General features: G+C 40.6%; 1 protein-coding gene across 2 annotated transcripts in view; it reads right to left on the reverse strand.

Annotated features, from left to right (window-relative positions):
• DECR1 (2,4-dienoyl-CoA reductase 1) overlaps nucleotides 1-18,885 on the reverse strand; it is a 42,314-nt gene extending 23,429 nt beyond the window's left edge. For both annotated transcript variants that reach the window (XM_068983490.1, XM_068983489.1), the window contains exons 1-5: nucleotides 18,807-18,885; nucleotides 5,152-5,354; nucleotides 3,886-3,943; nucleotides 3,675-3,761; nucleotides 2,572-2,719 (exon numbers count right to left, since the gene is read on the reverse strand). In XM_068983490.1, the coding sequence (XP_068839591.1) occupies nucleotides 2,572-2,719; nucleotides 3,675-3,761; nucleotides 3,886-3,943; nucleotides 5,152-5,354; nucleotides 18,807-18,857 (547 nt within the window). In that variant the 5' untranslated portion in view covers nucleotides 18,858-18,885. The remainder of the gene's footprint in view (nucleotides 1-2,571; nucleotides 2,720-3,674; nucleotides 3,762-3,885; nucleotides 3,944-5,151; nucleotides 5,355-18,806) is intronic.
• Nucleotides 18,886-20,384: the final 1,499 nt, after the last annotated feature.

The following is a 20,384-nucleotide window of genomic DNA, read 5'->3' on the forward strand; positions in this document are numbered from 1 at the left end:
AGAAGACTCTTGAGAGTCCCTTGGACTGCAAGGAGATCCAACCAATCCATCCTAAAGGAGATCAATCCTGGATGTTCAATGGAAGGACTGAAGCTGAAGCTGAAACTCCAATACTTTGGCCACCTCATGCGAAGAGTTGACTCATTGGAAAAGACTCCAAAGCTGGGAAAGATTGAAGGCAGGAGGAGAATGGTGTGACAGAGGATGAGATGGTTGGATGGCATCACTGACTCGATGGACATGAGTTTGAGTGAACTCCAGGAATTGGTGATGGACAGGGAGGCCTGGCGTGCTGCAGTCCATGGGGTCACAAAGAGTAGGACACGACTGAGTGACTGAACTGAACTGAACTGAAAACTGTCAGGTTACAGCATCTATAACTGACAGGAATTTTGGCAGAAAAAAACTGGCTCCATCTTTTAAGAAGCCTGAGCTAATATAATTTTAATGAAGTCCATAGAATTTTAATTTTAATCCAATGTGATGAGTAAAAATAGATCAAAGTCTATATTACAATGAAAGACAATAATGAGAAAAGGAAGGAGAGTCAGACAGAAATCAAGAATAACAAAGACGGGCAGGGGATGAAATAAAACAGACAAGACAGGGAAATACCAAGTGATGAGAGAGACCAAGATGAAGAAATAAACAGAGAAACAAAAGTGAAGAGTTGATAGAGAGTGGGAGTGAGACAGACATACAGAGAGCAACAGAGAAATGAGTAAGAGGTATGGAGAGAGAAAATCGAACACAATGTGGATAATAATCAAATACACTTGAAAAAGGATATAGTCAGAAGAGATACAGAAGAGATACAAGGATCCTGGGAGAGAGAAGAGAGAGAAATCAGCCCACATGCAAAGAGTTGACTCATTGGAAAAGACTCCAAAGCTGGGAAAGATTGAAGGCAGGAGGAGAATGGGGTGACAGAGGATGAGATGGTTGGATGGCATCACTGACTCGATGGACATGAGTTTGAGTGAACTCCGGGACTTGGTGATGGACAGGGAGGCAACTCTTCTCTGTCTCCCCACTCATTCATCCCTCTTAAAAACTTTTTTAAAAAAAGCAAATTCCCTATCTCAATCATATTCGCTTTGCTATAATAGAAATTGAAACATAGGACTTCAACTTCAATAAGAGAATGGGGAAAAGATGGAAATTGTTAGCACATGTGTAGAAAAAAAGCTAATGCCCCTCTAGAATCCTTCTGTCTGTTCCTATATCTTTCTCAAGCTGATTTGAGAATTATCCACACTGTACAGAAGAAGAAATTGAATCTAATGAGACAAAAGCTTTGAACAAATGGAAGGAAACTGATCAGCTCCATGCCACTCCCCTCAAGCCCCAAAGGACATCCTTCAAGCAACACAAGGATACTTCCTCCTGTCCTGGTTCAGAATACTCTATCACCTCTCTGAGAAAATACCTGCACCCTTCAAGTCCCAACCACAGCCTGATCAGGGACAGTGTCTTATTCACCTCTGTCATTTGGGCATGCAGCACAGAGTATGGTACACAAAAGTCATCAGTAATTGTTAAGTGAATAACTGTACACTGATTCTAGACATACTGGTTTTTCCTGTAGTCATGTATGGATGTGAGAGGTGGACTATAAAGAAAGCTGAGCGCCAAAGAATTGATGCTTTTGAACTGTGGTGTTGGAGAAGGCTCCTGAGAGTCCCTTGGACTGCAAGGAGATCCAACCAGTTCATCCTAAAGGAAATCAGTCCTGAATGTTCATTGGAAGGACTGATGCTGAAGCTGAAACTCCAGTACTCTGGCCACCTGAGGTGAAGAACTGACTTATTGGAAAAGACCCTGATGCTGGGAGGGATTGGGGGCAGGAGGAGAAGGAGACGACCGAGGATGAGATGACTGGATGGCATCACTGACTCGATGGACTTGAGTCTGAGTGAACTCCGGGAGTTGGTGATGGACAGGGAGGCTTGGTGTGCTGTGATTCATGGGGTCAGATGACTGAACTGAACTGAACTGACTCACTTGGTAACATTGTATCATGACTGGTCAACAGAAAATAGAAATCTATATCACCAGAAGTAGCATTTAATAGAAAAACCTGTAATCAGGTTTTTCTGAGTGACTGAACTGACTGTTCCTTGGACTGCAAGGAGATCCAACCAGTCTATTCTGAAGGAGATCAGCCCTGGGATTTCTATGGAAGGAATAATGCTAAAGCTGAAACTCCAGTACTTCGGCCACCTCATGAGAAGAGCTGACTCATTGGAAAAGACTCTGATGCTGGGAGGGATTGGGGGCAGGAGGAGAAGGGGACGACTGAGGATGAGATGGCTGGATGGCATCACGGACTCGATGGACGTGAGTCTGAGTGAACTCCAAGAGTTGGTGATGAACAGGGAGGCCTGGCATGCTATGATGCTTGGGGTCGCAAGGAGTCGGACACGACTGAGCGACTGAACTGAACTGAACTGAACTGAACTGAACTGACTGTACAAGTACAGACATTGCATCATTGAGTATCCCAGAGCTTAGTACAGAACCTGCACACAGTAGGGAGCCAGTTAATATGTGAAGAATAAATACACATACCTTTCTGTGCTTTGATTAGTTCCTTCCCAATTGCTAGAGTCACAAAGGCTGTGCCATTCAGAACTATGTCAGTTATTGTCTTCCAAGCATTAGGAGAGAGTCTTTCGGAGGGAGAAATAAAATTCCCTGCTGCATTGTTTATTACAATCTAATAAGTGAATAAGGCAAGTTATAGAAACTTAGATGAGGAGGAATGTTTTTCCTAAAGGGCTTTTATTTCTGAAACTTATCCAAATAATATAGTAAAACTAAAGTTCATAGTCTGTTATGAAACAATACCATGAGATTTGGTTCAGTTTTACCTTCTGTGAGCCTTTGAAAATTTCCTATTATTGTTTACCAAATTTTGGAATTCTAATCCCTGTCTCAAAATTAGGGTAGAGTCTATTACTAAAAATATACATATAGATTAAGCATGTCTAGGATGTGATTATTTATTTCAAGGAATCTCAATTAAAGTGCCTTTAATTTCTGGTATCGCTTTGGCTTAATTTAGCTAATGAAATTCTTGGTTGATGACCTGCTTCTTCAATAACAATAAAAATTCCACTTAGTCCTACAGTAGATATTGATTTGTCCAAAAATATCTTTAACATAGAAAAGTGCTATCTTTGAGACTACTGGAGAAATGGCTTCTTTCCAATATGTGAACCAAACAAAAGCAAAACATCCATGTATATCTCAAGTCTTATAAGGAGAAATCTGGAGCCATTTTGTAGGTTTCCTTGTTTGTATTATTTTCCTCCATGGACAGAGATAATCCAAAATTATAAAGAAAAGCAAAGAGCATGAATCATTTAAACTAAATATTGTGCTGTTGGATAGCTTACTCTTATTTATTTATTCTTATTAAACAAAGTGAAATAAAGTTTGTTCTATATGATTATAAATGTATTTTTAAAGTATTCCTGAAAGGAAATAGCATAGCAGTCTATCTACTCTACTCGCTGGCAAAAAGAGCTGGCTTTTTGCTAGCAAAGGAAAACAGGGGCTTCTTAACACAGCACTCGCTCAGCATCAATATTTTATTTCATTAATACACCTTGGAAGGTGCTATCAACATCAAACACCTCATACTGTCGCCTCATCACCATCACACTTACATCAGGATGTCCAAGGACTTTGATCGTTTCTGACACAGCGTTTTGTACCATGTCAGGGTCCCTCACATCACACTGAATTGCATGGACCTGCAAAACAACAAAAAGAAAAAAGAATTCTACATTTTTTCAGACTTCTTAATCCATAAGCATGAGTTACTTACTTAAGCATGTTATAATTCCTAAATCTGATTTAAATAACTTTTTAATGTACCTTATTTCCAGTTTGAGAAGATATCTGCTCTGCAGTTGCTTTCAAAACATCAATTTTTCTAGAAATAAACACATGGTATTTTGCATGAGTTCTGAAATAATTTCATGTTATATTTTTCTTTTTAATTTCATACATTAAGAAAGAATTTACAGCTTAAAAACATGTATTTTGAGGACAATAGAAAAGCTAAATCTATAAACAAGTATGAGTGCATTTATTTTCCAGAAGTTAAATTTAAGCAATTTTCATATATCTGACATTAATTGATAGAATTACTTTTAAGCCAGTTAAATTTTAAATTATTTCCTTAATTATATTCTTTTCTATGTGTTTGCTTGCCCAGGCATGCTTTAGAAGGAAAATACATTCCTGGAATGATGTAAGCTTAGGTTAAACTATTTTTTTAAAATCTATGTTATATATAAAATCTATGTTACCAGATTTTATACCAAATTGATGGGTTTGGACAACCTAGATGTATTCAGAATCTTACACTCTTCAGAAAAACACACACACACAAAAGCAATGTAAATCACATAGCATTACAAAGAAAATAATATATTAACACACTTAAAAACATTTGCAACATAAAAAAAATGTTCCGGCCAATTTGCATTAAAAGAAACATCTGAAAGAAATTCCTTTGGGTCCTTATAAATTACATAGTGACTTATCATTCAGACTATTACTTATCCTATCTAAAAATGTTACAGTATTCCAAACTGAAAGAAGGGATAGATTTTTTGGCCAGTCTCTAAACTTCTAACTTGAATAGCTATAAGATACCAGGACATGCCTAAGTAAATTCTTTCCACGAGGCCTCCCCCTTCCTATATTCATCACAATAGATGTTTTGAAATATTTGTCCATCTCATAGGAAATGGAAGCATTCTATCCATTATCCTGGTGCAAGGTTAACTATCTACTGAATCAGTAATTATAATCACTGTCACTGAAAACAAAGGAGCCTCAATATAATACTTTATTACTTCATACACAGAAAAAATTTTGTTACTGAATTTGTGTATGTTATTGAATTTAAGTATATTATCAGTTCCATCATCAATCATTACTTCTATCATCACAAATAATAACTGACTTTTTCCAAGGAAAAGTTATTATTATTATTTTCAAATAATCTAAAGACTATTTCATAGAGATTAAGATGCAAATCAAACAAATCTGGCTAAAAGTCTTTTCAATGTTGTAGCACAGACTTATTCCATCAATAGACTCTTGCCAGGCAACTTACTAAGACTCACTTACCGGCTGGCTATCACACACTGTGCACCCAGGCTGGAGAGATAAGTTGTCATTCCTTTTCCAAGGCCAGTGCCTCCCCCGGTAATAAATGCTACTTTTCCTTGAAAACTATTGGGTGGTAGCATCACTTTTGGAAAAGGTGGAAAGAATTTAGACTGCAAAGCTTCATTGTTTTGATATAATATTTTTGTTCCATAACTGAAAAACTAATAGAAGAAAAATGAATAGAAATATGCATACTTGTATTCCCATGAAAGATATGAGTTTTTAAACTTATTCTTTAATATTAGTCAAATTCTTGGATTAACACAAACACTGTAAACAGGTTAGCACTATATTTAATCAATTTTTATACTTTTTCTGTTGGAATGTTAAGTAACACAGTAGAATGGTTTAAAGCATGGGCTTTGGAGCTAGACTACACAGGAGAGAACATTCTCCCTAGTCATACAATCTTCAGCAAGTTATTTAATCTCTATTTGCCTCAATTTCTTCTGTAATTGGAAATAATGATAGAACCTTCCTCACAGGTCATTATAAGGGTTTCATGAGACAATATAAACAATAAACTTAGAAAATTGGATAGCACATAGAAAACACTCTATAAATGCTGGCATTGTTAGTTTCTGTGTTTAGCTTAAATTTAACTTTAAAAAAGCTTAAAGCATGTTTGTCTTTTAACAAGAACAACTTGGAAGAAAATCACATTCCATCTTTTGAATCACTTAAGAACATTATAAAAGTCCTTTATAAGGTTTATCAAATCAAATGCCTCTTCTCATGTTGTCTTTGAATAATAAATTTAGAACGGGGGGAAAATACTTGTTATAATTAAAATGGGGGAAACAATAAAACCATTTTCAACTAAAAAAGTATTTGGACTGCCTATCTTGTACTTTACTGCTTACCCTCATATTACTTATCTAAAACACTGCCATTCTCTCATTTTTAATTATGAAAACAAACTTTTAAGTGTTAAACACAGTAACAAAGAGCTAACAATATTCATTAAGTGTTTACCACGTATCAGGATTAAAAACTAATTGTCACCACCCCATGAAATAGGTATTAATTTTACCCGATTGTACAGGAGGGGCCCAGAGAAGTTAAATATGTTGCCCAAGTTGCAAAACCAAGATTATAAAACCTTGCATGTTATCTCTCTATATTCACTGAGATCCTACTGAGTTTAATGATCATACTATTTGGGTATCTGATATTCCCCATCAGGTCATGGCTGTAAGATTAAAACTTCAGAATATATAATTTCCCACTAGAGCATTCTTATACAGTAAATGGGCTGTCATTATTTGCCTTAAGATATCTAGAAATTTACTGTAAGGAAATAGAAATGTAGTCAATAGCTTAGGATAAGGCTATTCACAAGTAGAAATTGAACAAGAAAATGCTTATAATATGATGTAAAAAAGAGAGAGAGAGAAAATATACAGGATGTCCTGAACTATAAATAAAAATACATGCTTAGAAAAATGACTAGAAGGAAATAACAACAGTGTAGTGGATTCGATATTTGCCAAGTGCCAGGTCTACTTAGGACTTTCTACAACCCTATAAGGTAAACTGTATTGTTCCAATAGAATGGGAAAGACTAGAGATCTCTTCAAGAAATTGCAGATATCAAAGGTACATTTCATGCATGGATGATCACGATAAAGGACAGAAACAGCAGGGACCTAACAGAAGCAGAAGAGATTAAGAAGTGTAAAGAATACAGAAAAAAGAATTATACTAAAAAGGTCTTAATGACCCAGATAACCATGATGGTGTGGTCATTCACCTAGAGTCATACATCCTAGAATGTGAAGTCAAGTTGGCCTTATCCTAAAAGATGATGCAGTTAAAGTGCTGCATTCAGTATGTCAGCGAACTTGGAAAACTCAGCAGTAGCCACACAGCTGGAAAAGGTCAGTTCTCATTGCAATCCCAAAGAAGGGCAATGCCAAAGAATGTTCAAACTATTGTACAATTTCACATGTTAGTAAGGTTAAGGTCAAAATCCTTCAAGCTAGGCGTCAGCAGTATGTGAACCAAGAACTTCCAGATGTACAAGCTGGTTTAGAAAGGCAGAAGAACCAGAGATCAAATTGACAATATTTGCTGGATTATGGAGAAAGCAAGGGAATTCCAGAAAAACATCTACTTCTGCTTCATTGACTATGCCAAAGGACGGACTGGATCACAACAAACTGTAGAAAATTCTTAAAGAGATGGGAGTACCAACTACCTTACCTAACCCCTGAGAAAACTGTATGTGGGTCAAGAAGCTGTAGTTAGAACTGGGCATGAAACAACTGACTGGTTCATGGAGTTCTCTGCTGGTTCAATGCAGAAAGGAGTATGACAAGGCTGTATATTGTCACTCTACTTATTTAAATCTATGCAGAGTACATCATGAGAAATACCAGGCTGGATGAATCACAAGCTGCAATCAAGATCTCCAGGAGAAATAACAACACCCTGCGATATGCAGACCATAACACTCTAAAAAGAGGAACTAAAGAGCCTCTTGATAAGGGTGAAAGAGGAGAGTGAAAAAGCTGGCTTGAAACTCAACATTCAAAAAACTAAGATCATGGCATCCAGTCCCACCACTTCATGGCAAATACAAGGAAAAAGTGGACACAATGACAGATTTTATTTTCTTGGGCTCCAAAATCACCAGAGATAGTGACTGCAGCCATGAAATTAAAAGACACTTGCTCCTTGGAATGGAAGTTATGCCAAACCTAGACAGCGTATTAAAAAGCAGAGACATTACTTTGCTGACAAAGGTTCATATAGTCAAAGCTACGGTTTTTCCAGTAGTCATGTATGAATGTGACAGTTGGACCATAAAGAAAGCTGAGAGTCAAAGAACTGATGCTTTTGAATTGTGGTCCTAGAGAAGGCTCTTGAGAATCTCTTGGACTGCAAGGAGATCAAATTAGTCAATCCTAAAGGAGATCAACCATGAATATTTGTTGGAAGGACTGATACTTAAGCTGAAGCTCCAATACTTTGGCCACCTGATGTAAAGAGATTGGAAAAAATCTTGATCCTGGGAAGGACTGAAGGCAAAAGGAGATGTGGGCAACCGAGGATGAGATGGTTAGATAGCATCACCAACTCAATGGCCATGAATTTGAGCAAATTTCAAGGGATAATTGCGGACAGAGAAGCTTGGCATGCTGCAGTCCATGGGGTCACAAAGAGTTGGAGACCACTTAGGGGCCAAAAACAATAACAACACTGTTACTCCAATTTTATAGATGAGAAAACTGAAGGACACAGGTAGGTCAAGTAACTAACTTTTAGAGGCAAATAATGAAAGTAGTAAAGATTCAAATCTAAGATCTGACTTCATTCATTACCTTTCACAGTCATTATGTATGACTAGGTGAAGGGATAATAGAAGATTCTTTGTTCTTTTTGTTAGGTTGGTTGATTTTGAGTAATTTCAAATTTTATTCAATAAATATTAATATGATTTGATTTTTAAACCAGGGGGGAAAAGTTACTGAAGTATAAAATTTGAAAATGTGTATAAATGATAAAGAAAAATTTGCAGATCTGGCCATCTTCCAAGCTGGTCATTATATTCCCTTTAGTTTCATGTTGACAAAGCCTTTAAGGACTTCTTATCTCTCCTTGTTATTCTCTGGAACTCTGCATTCACTTCGATATATATTTCCCTTTCTCCTTTGCCTCTCGCTTCTCTTTTTTTCTCAGCTATTTGTTAAGGCCTCCTCAGACAACCACTTTGCCTTCTTGCATTTCTTTTTCTTGGGGATGGTTTTGGTCATCACCTCCTGTACAATGTTACAAACCTCTGTCCATAGTTCTTCAGCCACTCTGTCTACCAGATCTAGTCCCCTGAATCTATTCATCACCTCCACTGTATAATCATAAGCAATTTGAATGTCCTAATGGCTTTCCCTACTTTCTTCAAATTGAGTCTGAATTTTACAATAAGGAGCTGATGATCTGAGCCACAGGCAGCTCCAGGTCTTGTTTTGCTGACTCTATAGAGCTTCTCCATCTTTGGCTATAAAGAATATAATCAATCTGATTTCGGTATTGACCATCTGGTGATGTCTATGTGAAGAGTCATCTCTTGTGTCATTGGAAAAGGGTGTTTACTATGACAAGTGTGTTTTCTTGGCAAAACTCTGTTAGCCTATGCCCTGCTTCATTTTGTACTCCAAGGCCAAACTTGCCTGTTATTCCAGGTATCTCTTTACTTTTTTCTATCTTTTTCTACTTTTGTATCCCAGTCCCCTATGATGAAAAGGACTTTTTTTTTCTGGTGTTAGTTCTAGGAGATCTTGTAGGTCTTCAAAGAACCATTCAACTTCAGCTTCTTCAGCATTAGTGGTTGGGGCATAGACTTGGATTACTGTGATGTTGAATGGTTTGCCTTGGAAACAAACTGAGATCATTCTGTCATTTTTGAGATTGCATTCAAGTACTGCATTTTGAACTCTTTTGTTGACTATGATGGCTACTCCATTCCTTCTAAGATTCTTGCCCATAGTAGTAGATATAATGGTCACCTGAATTAAATTCTCCCATTCCTGTTCATTTTGTTTACTGATTCCTAAAATACTGATGTTCACTCTTGCCATCTCCTATTTGACCACATCCAGTTTACCTTGGTTAGCATGTATGCACACAAAAGGTGGAGTAAGGTAACACCTGAGTCTGAGTTGACTCAACACTGCCCACAACAGGTCCAGAGGCCTTGCTACAAATATTGCATGACTTTCTGAGCAGGGAGATAGACTGAAGAAACCTGTGTGGAGAGGGAAATGGAGGAATCACAAGGATATTCTTCATACTGCCACTGTCTCTATATTTTTCTCTTTTTTCTCATATGTTCTTATGTTGTCCTTTCTTTACTATTCTCTTAACTTTCACTTTTTAACCTACTTTTTCCAGTTTTAAAACATCTTATTTTTTAAAAAATTCATTTCAGTTTTTCCCTGCTTTTAGGGTACTATGTAATTATATTGCATTTTCCCCCATGCTTTCATTTGGCATTTTTGCTGGTCATGTTTTTACTATACATTTTCACTTAGGGGCTTGTTTATTGGCTTGATTGCTCTCTTCCGTGTTGACTCTAGTTTTTATCCTTTTCTCTGTTTTCTCTCTTCTTTTTATAAGTGTGTGTGAGTTTCTTTGGGTGTTATTGGCTACTGAGTGTTGCTTTCACCATTAGCCTTGGAGTTTTGTCTTTGTCTGGAGAAGGAAATGGCAATGCACTCCAGTATTCTTGCCTGGAAAATCCCATGGATGGTGGAACCTGGTAGGCTATAGTCCATGGGATCACAAAGAGTCGGACACGACTGAGCAACTTCACTTTCACTTTTTCACTTTGTCTTTTGTGCTGCATGGCCTATGAAGTCTTGCTGCTACAGTTAGGGGTCAAGCCTGAGCCCCCTAGGTGGGAGACCCGAGTCTAGGACTTGGCACCACCAGAGAACTCCCAGCTTCATGGAACATTAATTGATGAGAGCTCTCCCAAAGGCCTCCCATCTCAACACTAAGACCAAGCCCACCGAAAAGCCAGCAAGTTCCAGTGTCATGCCAGCACTTTAGCAAAACAGGAACACAACTTTGCTCATTAGCAGAAAGGCTGCCCAAAGCCTCACCAAGGCACAGACACCCAAAAACACATGACTGGAAACGGCACTACCCTTCAGAGAGACAAGATCCAGCTCCATGCACCAGAACACAGACACACATTCCCCCAACCAACAGACTTTCACAAGGCACTGGTCCAACTCCACCCACGAGGGGCAGACTTCACAACTGAGATGAACTATGACCTACCACCAGGCAGAAAGGAGACTCCAAACTCAGTAAGTTAAATAAAATGACAGAGAGACATGCAGCAGATTGAAGGGCCATGGTAAAAAAAAAAAAAAAAAAAAACAGAAAAACGAGGCCAAATGAAGAGGAAATAAACAGCTTACCTGAAAAAGAATTCAGAGTAATGAAAGTAAAGATGATCCAAAATCTTGGAAATAAAATGAAAGCACAGATAAATAGACTGGAGGCATGGATCAAGCAGATACAAGAAAAAGTTAACGAGGACCTAGAAAAATTAAAGAGTAGACAATCAGCAATGAACAACACAATAACTGAGATTAAAAATACACTAGCAGGAACCAAGAGCAGAATAACAGTCAGAGGCAGAAGAGCAGGCAAGTGAACCAGAAAGCAGAATGGTAAAAATAGGTGAAGCGAAGCAGAATAAAGGGAAAAGAATAAAAAGAAACAAAGAAATCTCAGAGATATCTGGGACAACATTAAGCGGACCAACATTCAAATTGTAGGGGTCCCAGAAGAAGAAGAAGAAAGAAAAGAAAAGGCATGAAAAAAATATTTGAGATTAGAGTTGAAAACTTCCCTAACATTGGAAAGTGACTAGCCTACCAAGACCAGGAAGCCCAGGCAGTCCATACAGGTTAAATCCAAGACACATATTAATCAAACTAATGAAAATTAAATACAAAGAACAAGTATTAAAAGCAGCAAGGGAGAAGCAACAAATAACTTTCAAGGGGATCCTCCTAAGGCTAACAGTTGATTCTTCAACAGAAACTCTGCAGGCTAGAAGGGAATGGGAGGCTATACTTAAAGTGATAAAAGGGAAAAAACCCCACAACCAAGACTACTCTTTTAAGCAAAGATATTCAGATTTGAAGGAGAAAGCAAAAGCTTTACAGCCAAGCCAAAGTTAAGAAAATACAGCACCACCAAACCAACGTTACAACAAATGCTCAAGGAACTTTTCTAGACAGGAAATACAAGAGAAAGAAAAGGTCTACAAAAACAAATAATACAATACAGCAAGTGGTAATAGGATCATGGATGTGCATGCCCAGTCACTTCAGCCATGTCTGACTCTTTGCAACCCTGTGGACTGTAGCCTGCCAGGCTTCTCTATCTGTGGGATCCTCCAGGCAAGAACACTGGAGTGGGTACCCCATGCCCTCCTACAGGGGATCCTCCCGACCCAGGGACCAAACCCATGTCTCCTGCATCTCTTGCTCTGCAGGCAGATTCTTTACTGCTCATTCACCAGGGGAGCACAGACATAACAATAATTATCTTAAATGTAAATGGACTAAATGCTCCAACCAAAAGACACAGACTGGCTAAATGGATACAAAAAACAAGACCCCTATATATGCTATCTACAAGAGATCCACATTAAACCTAAGCACAAATACAGACTGAAAGCAAAGGGCTAGAAAAAGATATTTCATGCTAACAGAAATCAAAAGAAAGCAGGTGCAGCAACACTCATATCATAAAACAGATTCAAGTTGATGTATGGCAGAAACCAACACAATACAGTAGAGCAATTATCCTGCAATTAAAAATAAATAATTCTTTAAATGTCAATTTGGTGAAGACCAAACAATCTTATTTTTCAAGCAACTTTGAAAAGTTCACACTTTTGCATTTCTAAAGGAATTCATATAGCGCATGAACAGAGTAAGCCTGCAATAACTACTTTGGAATTTATTTCATCCAGTTGCTAGAAGGCATAAGTCTGTGACATGCATGGATTCTTTTCAGTGCCCAGACCCTACTGTCACTTCCGCATAACTGACATGGTTCATAGTGTCTGGAAATATAAGGAGCAGACAGGACATTATTCCCTGCAGAATAAAAAGATCATCTCACCTGCTAATGCCAATAGTGTCAGTATACTACAAACTTTAACAAAATTGAAGAGCCCAAATTCTACCCATTCCATTCTTGCCACTGCTGCTGCTGCTAAGTCACTTCAGTCATGTTCAACTCTGTGTGACCCCATAGATGGCAGCCCAGCAGGCTCCCCTGTCCCTGGGATTCTCCAGGCAAGAACACTGGAGTGGGTTTTCATTTCCTTCTCCAATGCATGAAAGTGAAAAGTGAAAGTGAAGTTGCTCAGTCGTGTCCGACTCTTTGTGACCCCATGGACTGCAGCCTACCAGGCTCCCCCGTCCATGGGATTTTCCAGGCAAGAGTACTGGAGTGGGGTGCCATCGCCTTCTCCGATTCTTGCCACAGGCTTTATTAAACTCAAACTCCACCCCTGTATGGTTTGCTTGAGCACCTCTACCTGCTCCTTCACTTAAACCAGGCACTGCACAGAGGACTCTGATATTCTAAGCTTCTGCAGAACACAGATCTCATTGCCACAGCAACATGAAGGTAAGGCTAAGCAAATATAAAAGAAAGTTAGCTGACTCCAAGCTTCAGTGGCTAGGCTGAATTATGTGGTTGTTACCAGTAACAAAACAAAAATTACATTTTTGAGTGATGATACGTTTCATAGCAATGAACATCAGTCCTTGAAAAAGTAGTTGCTCTGTGTTACAGGGTGTACTTGCTAATTTTTATTATAGTTCTTATCTGTATGCAATTAGATGTAGACTAAATAGATGCTTCACCAAAACTATGCAATCAAGGAAGATGAAATTAAAGAGATAAATTAATAGGCAATTTGAAATTTTCAAGTGGAGTTTTCACTCCTGCTTGCCTCTCATTCAAGTCATCTCCTCTTGGTCCCTATCACATTAGCCAAAACTAATATGACTAACTTTTTTGAACCAAGAAATAGAAACCCTGTGCTTGAAAGAGATTTGTTTTGATTTGGGAATTTGCTTCTGTGAAAAAGTACTAGAGACAAATATGATATTATAATTAGGTATACTGTTAACTCATTTTATTTTTAGCAAGTTTTTACTGAGCATATGCTATGCCCAAGACACTCTTCCAACCAATGGCAATATAGTGGTGAGCAAAACAGATACGATATTCCACCCACAGAGAGATTATCTTTGGGATGAGGGCAGATAAATTAAGTGAAATATATAGTACAGTAAAAGCTAGTGTGTTGCTGTGAGGGAAAATAAGGCATAGAATATGGGTAGAGTGTTGCTATTTTAAACAGAGTGGTCAGCAAAGGTCTCACTGAGGTGACATCTGAACAAAGACCCAAGGGGAGTGAGGGGATGAGTCATGTGGTTCTTTCAGGCAGAGGAAAAGCTAAAGGCAAAGCCCCTGAGAAGGAAGCCTACCAAGCACATGAAGAGTCAGAGGGCCAGCATGGCTGAAGAAGACGGAGGAAGCAGAAAGAAGGACGGAGGCGAAGTCAATGAGGCATAGAGGCCGGGATCACAAAGGCTGAGTCAGCCACGACATGGACTGACATTCTTACTCAAGTTGTGTGGGAAACTCTCCAAAGTTTTGAGCACAGGACTGTCATGATCTGCCTTAGGTTTGTAGAGACTTGTTCTGGTTACTAAATTGAGAAGAAAATGTAGCAGGCAAAATTGAAAGCAGGGAGAGTAGGTATAATGTTTTGTAGCAGAACGCCACCATAGAAGGAGTGTGAAGTTGGCAAATAAAATTACTTGCAGGTGAGAAGGTCCCAGAAAAAGAAGATGCAGTGAATTACTATTTCCTCTTGCCTTAAAGTCCAACCTCAGCACACCTTGATCTATATCACTAAAAGAAGACAAAGAGGTCTCTCTCTTTAATCAAGGCTATTTGGTGGACTGAAACTTTTCCACTTCTCTCACCTTCATCTCGTATCTGAAGCTACTTTGTGCATTGCCTTTGTGTTTTAGAAAGAATAAGATTTAACGGTGAACTAGAAGGAAATGGAGATGAGTCAGACAAAAGTCATTAGTCTGGGTGAGAAATAATGAGGACAGCAGAAATCAAGGCAAGACAATACTTTCTGCACGTTTAACACGTTGGTTAGCCTGAACTCAGAAGCCAGCCAACTGGAAATGGTAAGCAAGAAGGGGAGAGCTGAGGATGACAGAGTTTAAATAGTATAAATAGCTGTAACTAAATGACTCGGTTGATCTGAGAAGACTCAAGTTGGAGAATTGAAAATAACCAGTTCTGTGTCAGAAATGTTTCACCTGGAATGCCTGTGGAATATTCAGCTGGAGATATCTAATCTGGAGTTAAAAATATAATTTTAAAGCATAAGTAAAATAAATCAGGGCTAAAGGTGAATGGCAACATCATTTCACAAATTGTGAAAGCCTACAGTTCTATCACAGCTTTCGATGCAAGACAGCATGGGAGTTTTCCCATTCTGGAAGGGATCACAGTACAGTTGTCCCCTTACTCTGAACTTACTTGACTTACCCAGGCATTTCTACTGTCAAAGTAAGTTATCATTTTAGGAAGAGAATATAGGACAGTTACGTTTGCGATTATTTTCCACCTGGAATTTTCTTTACAAACTAAGGGCTGGGTTTCCCTGGTAGCTCAGTGGTAAAGAGTCTGCCTGCCAATGCAGGAGACACAGCTTCGATCCCTGGCCCAGGAAGAGCCCACATGCCAGGGAGCAGCTAAACCCATGTGCCACGACTATTGAGCCTGGGCTCTGGAGCCCAGGAGCCACGACTCCTGAGTCCATGTGCCGCAGCTACTGGCCCTCATGCACCCTAGAACCGGTCCTCTGTAACAAGAGAAGCCACTGCAAGGAGAAGCCTGAGCACCTTAACAAGGAGTAGCCCCTGCTCTCTGCAACTAGAGAAAGCCTGCATTCAGCAATGAAGATCCGGTGCAGCCACTAACAAATAAATACAACTAAAAGAAAAAAGAAAACACCAAGAGTTGCCAAGCATTAATGAAATGCCTTCTAATATGGGCACCTAATATATTCCATCCCTGTCCAAATTGCCCGTATTCTACCTGCCTAGTCAGTATCTTTCCTCTCTGCCTACTGTCCGACTTCAAAGACTCCCATCTTCCACCATTCACAAATACTGCGGGTTTGAGCTACATCGTCTCTTACGTGGTCTCTGTCCTCCAGTCTCCCTTTATCCCAGCACATCTGCAATACTGCTCTCCAGAGTACTGCAAACCTGCCTGTAGCACTTCTCTCTTTGACCTCCTTCAGGGATTCCCTGCATAAAGTTCAGATTCCTTAGCTTCACCCAGCACAGCAAGTCATCATGATCTGGCTCTTCTCCATCTATCCAGCCTTATCTCCCTTTGCTTTCCCCTCCTTAAAATTTATACTCAGATAAACAAAATATTCAGGGTTCCCCAAATACCAACTGTGTCCACCTCCCTATCTTTATACAAATGGATCTCCACCAACACTCAACATGCACCATTCAAAGGCTAAGGTCTTCGTTAACACTCCCGACAGACTTATCGTTCTCCCCACCACCTCTACAACTTAGTCAAATCACCTGTATACCAGTTTATAAGTCCTAGAGGCCATCCTTAGGGCAGAAAGTGAAGAAGAACTAAACAGCCTCTTCATAAAAGTGAAAGAGGAGAGTGAAAAAGTTGGCTTAAAGCTCAACATTCAGAAAAATAAGACCATGGCATCCAGTCCCATCAGTTCATGGGAAATAGATGGGGAAAGAGTGGAAACAGTGGCAGACGTTACTTTTTTAGGCTCCAAAATCACTGCAGATGGTGATTGCAGCCATGAAATTAAAAGACGCTTCTCCTTGGAAGGAAAGTTATGATCAAACTAGACAGCATATTAAAAAGCAGAGACATTACTTTGCCAACAAAGGTCCGTCTAGTCAAGGCTATGGCTTTTCCAGTGGTCATGTATGGATGTGGACTATAAAGAAAGCTGAGTGCCAAAGAATTGATGATGTTGAACTGGTGTTGGAGAAGACTCTTGAGCGTCCCTTGGACTGCAAGGAGACCCAACCAGTCCATTCTAAAAGAGATCAGTCCTGGGTGTTCATTGGAAGGACTGATGTTGAAGCTGAAACTCTTAATACTCTGGCCACCTCATACAAAGCACTAACTCATTTGAAAAGACCCTGATGATGGGAAAGATTGAGGGTGGGAGGAGAAGGGGACGACAGAAGATGAGATGGTTGGATGGCATCACCGACTCAATGGACATGGGTTTGGCTGAACTCCGGGAGTTGGTGAGGGACAGGGAGGCCTGGCGTGCTGCGTTCTTGGGGTCGTAAAGAGTCAAACACCACTGAGCAACTGAAATGAACTGAGAGGTCATTTAACATTTTCAAGTACATCATTTACCCCCTCTCTTCTCTCTGGCTCCCTCTTGTAAATTCTCTGAGAGAGGAACATTTTCCTTAGCTCAGAGGCCAACGATAGAAATCAGGACTTCATCTCACACCACGCACCCAATCCACTGAGTTCATTTTAGTCCTAAATAGCTACAAAAACTGCCCTTAGCTCAGACCCCTGTCACTTTTACTTACACTCTAGGATCCCTATCTCAAGTCCCACCTGATGGCATTACTTTCCTGCTTCCACTTCTGATGGTGCCATTTGCCTCCTCAGCCTGGCCCCATCTTCCTTTCTCACCTCCTGCCATGGACCAAGCAGCAAGGACTCTCCATTTACCACTTGAATATCACCAGACTTCAAGCCTCTCACGTACGGCCATTCCCCGCTTGAGGCCACCATGGTCTCTTATCCAGAGAGAGTCTTGCCCAAGTTGCCTCCATTCTCACCCTGCTCTCAGGCCTTCAGGACAAAGCTCTGACTCCTTCCTGGGGCTCACAGGCCTCCCCAGTCTGTCTCTCACAACCCACCTCCTTACTTGGGACCTATAACTCTAGTCTGGGCCTTCACTAAGGTCACTCTGCTGCCTAGAACTTTCTTTCTCCTCCCCCTGGCTAACTTCCACTGATCCTTCAGGTCCTAGTTTAAATGTAAAACCCCAAAATGATACTCCTTAAGATTGTACACTTGTCCCACGGTGAGTGGGAACATCTTCTTCCCCAGTCCTGATGCTTCACTTCCCCCCAGGAGGGAAGATGTCTTAGTTTAACTCCAGGCTTCTTTTGCCCCTTTAGTCACCCTGTCCCCCTACAAATCGTTTATCTGACCAGAAAATTTTGAGAGAATAATTGGGCATGAGTAGTCCTTCTTAAACCTTCTCCCTCTTGAAACCAGAATTGAAAGAGACAGGTTCAGAACTGACGTGACTCAGCACTCACGCGCGCCAGGTTGGTATTAATCTTTGAACAACAAACAGGTGAACGAATTTCTTCGTTTAAAAAAAGGACTCCAGCTAAGGCCAGTGTTTCCTCTGGGCCCCGCTCCCCACCCCTCCCTCTCCCCCTCGTCACCAGGCCGGCAGGTGTGTGCAGGGTCCTTCTCTCTATTTACATACAACTTGGACTCTTTGCGACCTCATGGACTATACAGTCCATGGAATTCTCCAGGCCAGAATACTGGAGTGGGTAGCCTTTCCCTTCTCCAGGGGATCTTCCCAAGCTAGGGATCGAAACCAGGTCTCCCGCATTGCAGGCGGATTCTTCACCAGCTGAGCCACAGGGAAGCCCGACTTTCACTGGAAACCCACAAGAATGTGCAACTTGTGAGAACCACGCAGGCGCTCAACGTGCCCCTCCACACGGGCACAAAGGTACCCCAGGGCTTCTCCCGAGGGCAGCTTGGACGTGACCGCCCCGCTTCATCCCAGTCCGGGGAAGCCGCAGCCCCCCCGCCCCGACCCCGCGCCCGCAGGACCCCCGCGCCTCGCTCCCCGCTCGGGGACCGCGGGGCCCCACGGCGCTCCTCCCCGCGCCCGGGACGCCAGGTCTGCGCTCCGCGCGCCCCCTGGACGGGGCACTTGCAGGAGACACGCAGGGCCCCCAGCCCTTTCGGAGCTGCCTTACCCGCCGGGGACCGCGGCCCCAAGAAAAGAGAAGCTGGCTTAGCACCGCCATGTCTGGCCTTCCCAGGTCTGGCCGGAAATGCGCGCGCGAAGGGAGGCGGGTCAGAGAGCCCCAAGTTGGCAGGACTGGACTGCCCCGGGGGCCGACCCGCCTGGGCGGCTGGGGCTCCCCGCCCCCGAGGTCAGAGCCCAGGCCTCTCCTGTGCTTTTTCGTGCTCTAATTACCTTTGTTTTCCCCATTGTTGTTGTTGTTTTAATAGGGTCTTTAATGGAGGTTCATCGGTCCCTCTGAGTGCACGACTTCCTGTGCCAGAAAAGTCTGGAGATTGCAGATATGCATGACATGGACACACGTGTAGTTTAGCTGCTGAGCCCTCTCTGCCTCTTCGGCATCCCCATGGACTGTGGTGGTAGGGTAAGGGAGTTAGAGAAGGCGAGGTTCGGAAAAAGAACCAGACCCGCACTTTACAAGAACAGATCACCTTTAATGAGGCGAGAAGGGGCAACTTGGTTGCAATTTCAAAAAGGAACGAATGGTCTCAGTTCATTTCTAAGGCAAACCATTCAATATCACAGTAAATCAAGTCTATACCCCAACCACTAAGGCCGCAGAAGCTGAAACATAATTATTCTTAACAGAGTTTATCTAAAACCTCTTATCTCATTTACATTTTCTTTCCTTAAACATTTCTTCACATTGAAAGTTTCCTTGCTGGCAAATTTGTAACAGATATAACAAGATTTTATTTAGCTTGTATTAAACCTAGGCAGAATGAAAATATTATGCTTAATATTAATGACTCTTAGACATGTCTATAATAATTAGATCAACAAACATTAATACCAGGTATTAATTTAATACTGAACACTTCCCAGTTCATGTGAACCTGAAAATCATTAATTATGACTTCAGTAATTCATAATTGCTTAATTTCTCTTGTATTTATAATTGTTTATTTGTAAGTGCTTACTTTTTTTTAGGCCAATTAGATTAAAGCTCATTTACAAATTAACCCCCAGTAACATTATCCAAAGACAAAGACACATACTGAGGCATACATATATCCAAACAGACACAGGGACAGATCTAGCTTCATTTTCTAAACTTAGTCATGAATCAGATATCACAATATTAAACTCACTAATTTGTAAATTAGTAAGCCTCTTGATGTAAGTGAAAGTGGAGAGTGAGAGTTGGCTTAAAGCTTAACATTTAGAAAACTACGTTCATAGCATCCAGTCCTATCATTTCATGGCAAAGAGATGGGGAAACAATGGTTACAGAATGTGGTTCACTGGAGAAGGGAATGGTAACCCCTTCAGTATTCTTGCTTTGAGAACCCCATGAACAGTATGAAAAGGCAAAATGATAGGATACTGAAAGGGGAAGTCCCTGGGTTGGTAGGTGCCCAATATGCTACTGGAGATCAGTAGAGAAATAACTCCAGAAAGAATGAAGGGATGGAGCCAAAGCAAAAACAATACCCAGCTGTGGATGTGACTGGTGATAGAAGCAAGATCCGATGCTGTAAAGAGCAATATTGCATAGGAACCTGGAATGTCAGGTCCATGAATCAAG

Source organism: Capricornis sumatraensis, chromosome 11 (assembly GCF_032405125.1).
Source record: "Capricornis sumatraensis isolate serow.1 chromosome 11, serow.2, whole genome shotgun sequence".
Lineage (NCBI taxonomy): Eukaryota > Metazoa > Chordata > Mammalia > Artiodactyla > Bovidae > Capricornis > Capricornis sumatraensis.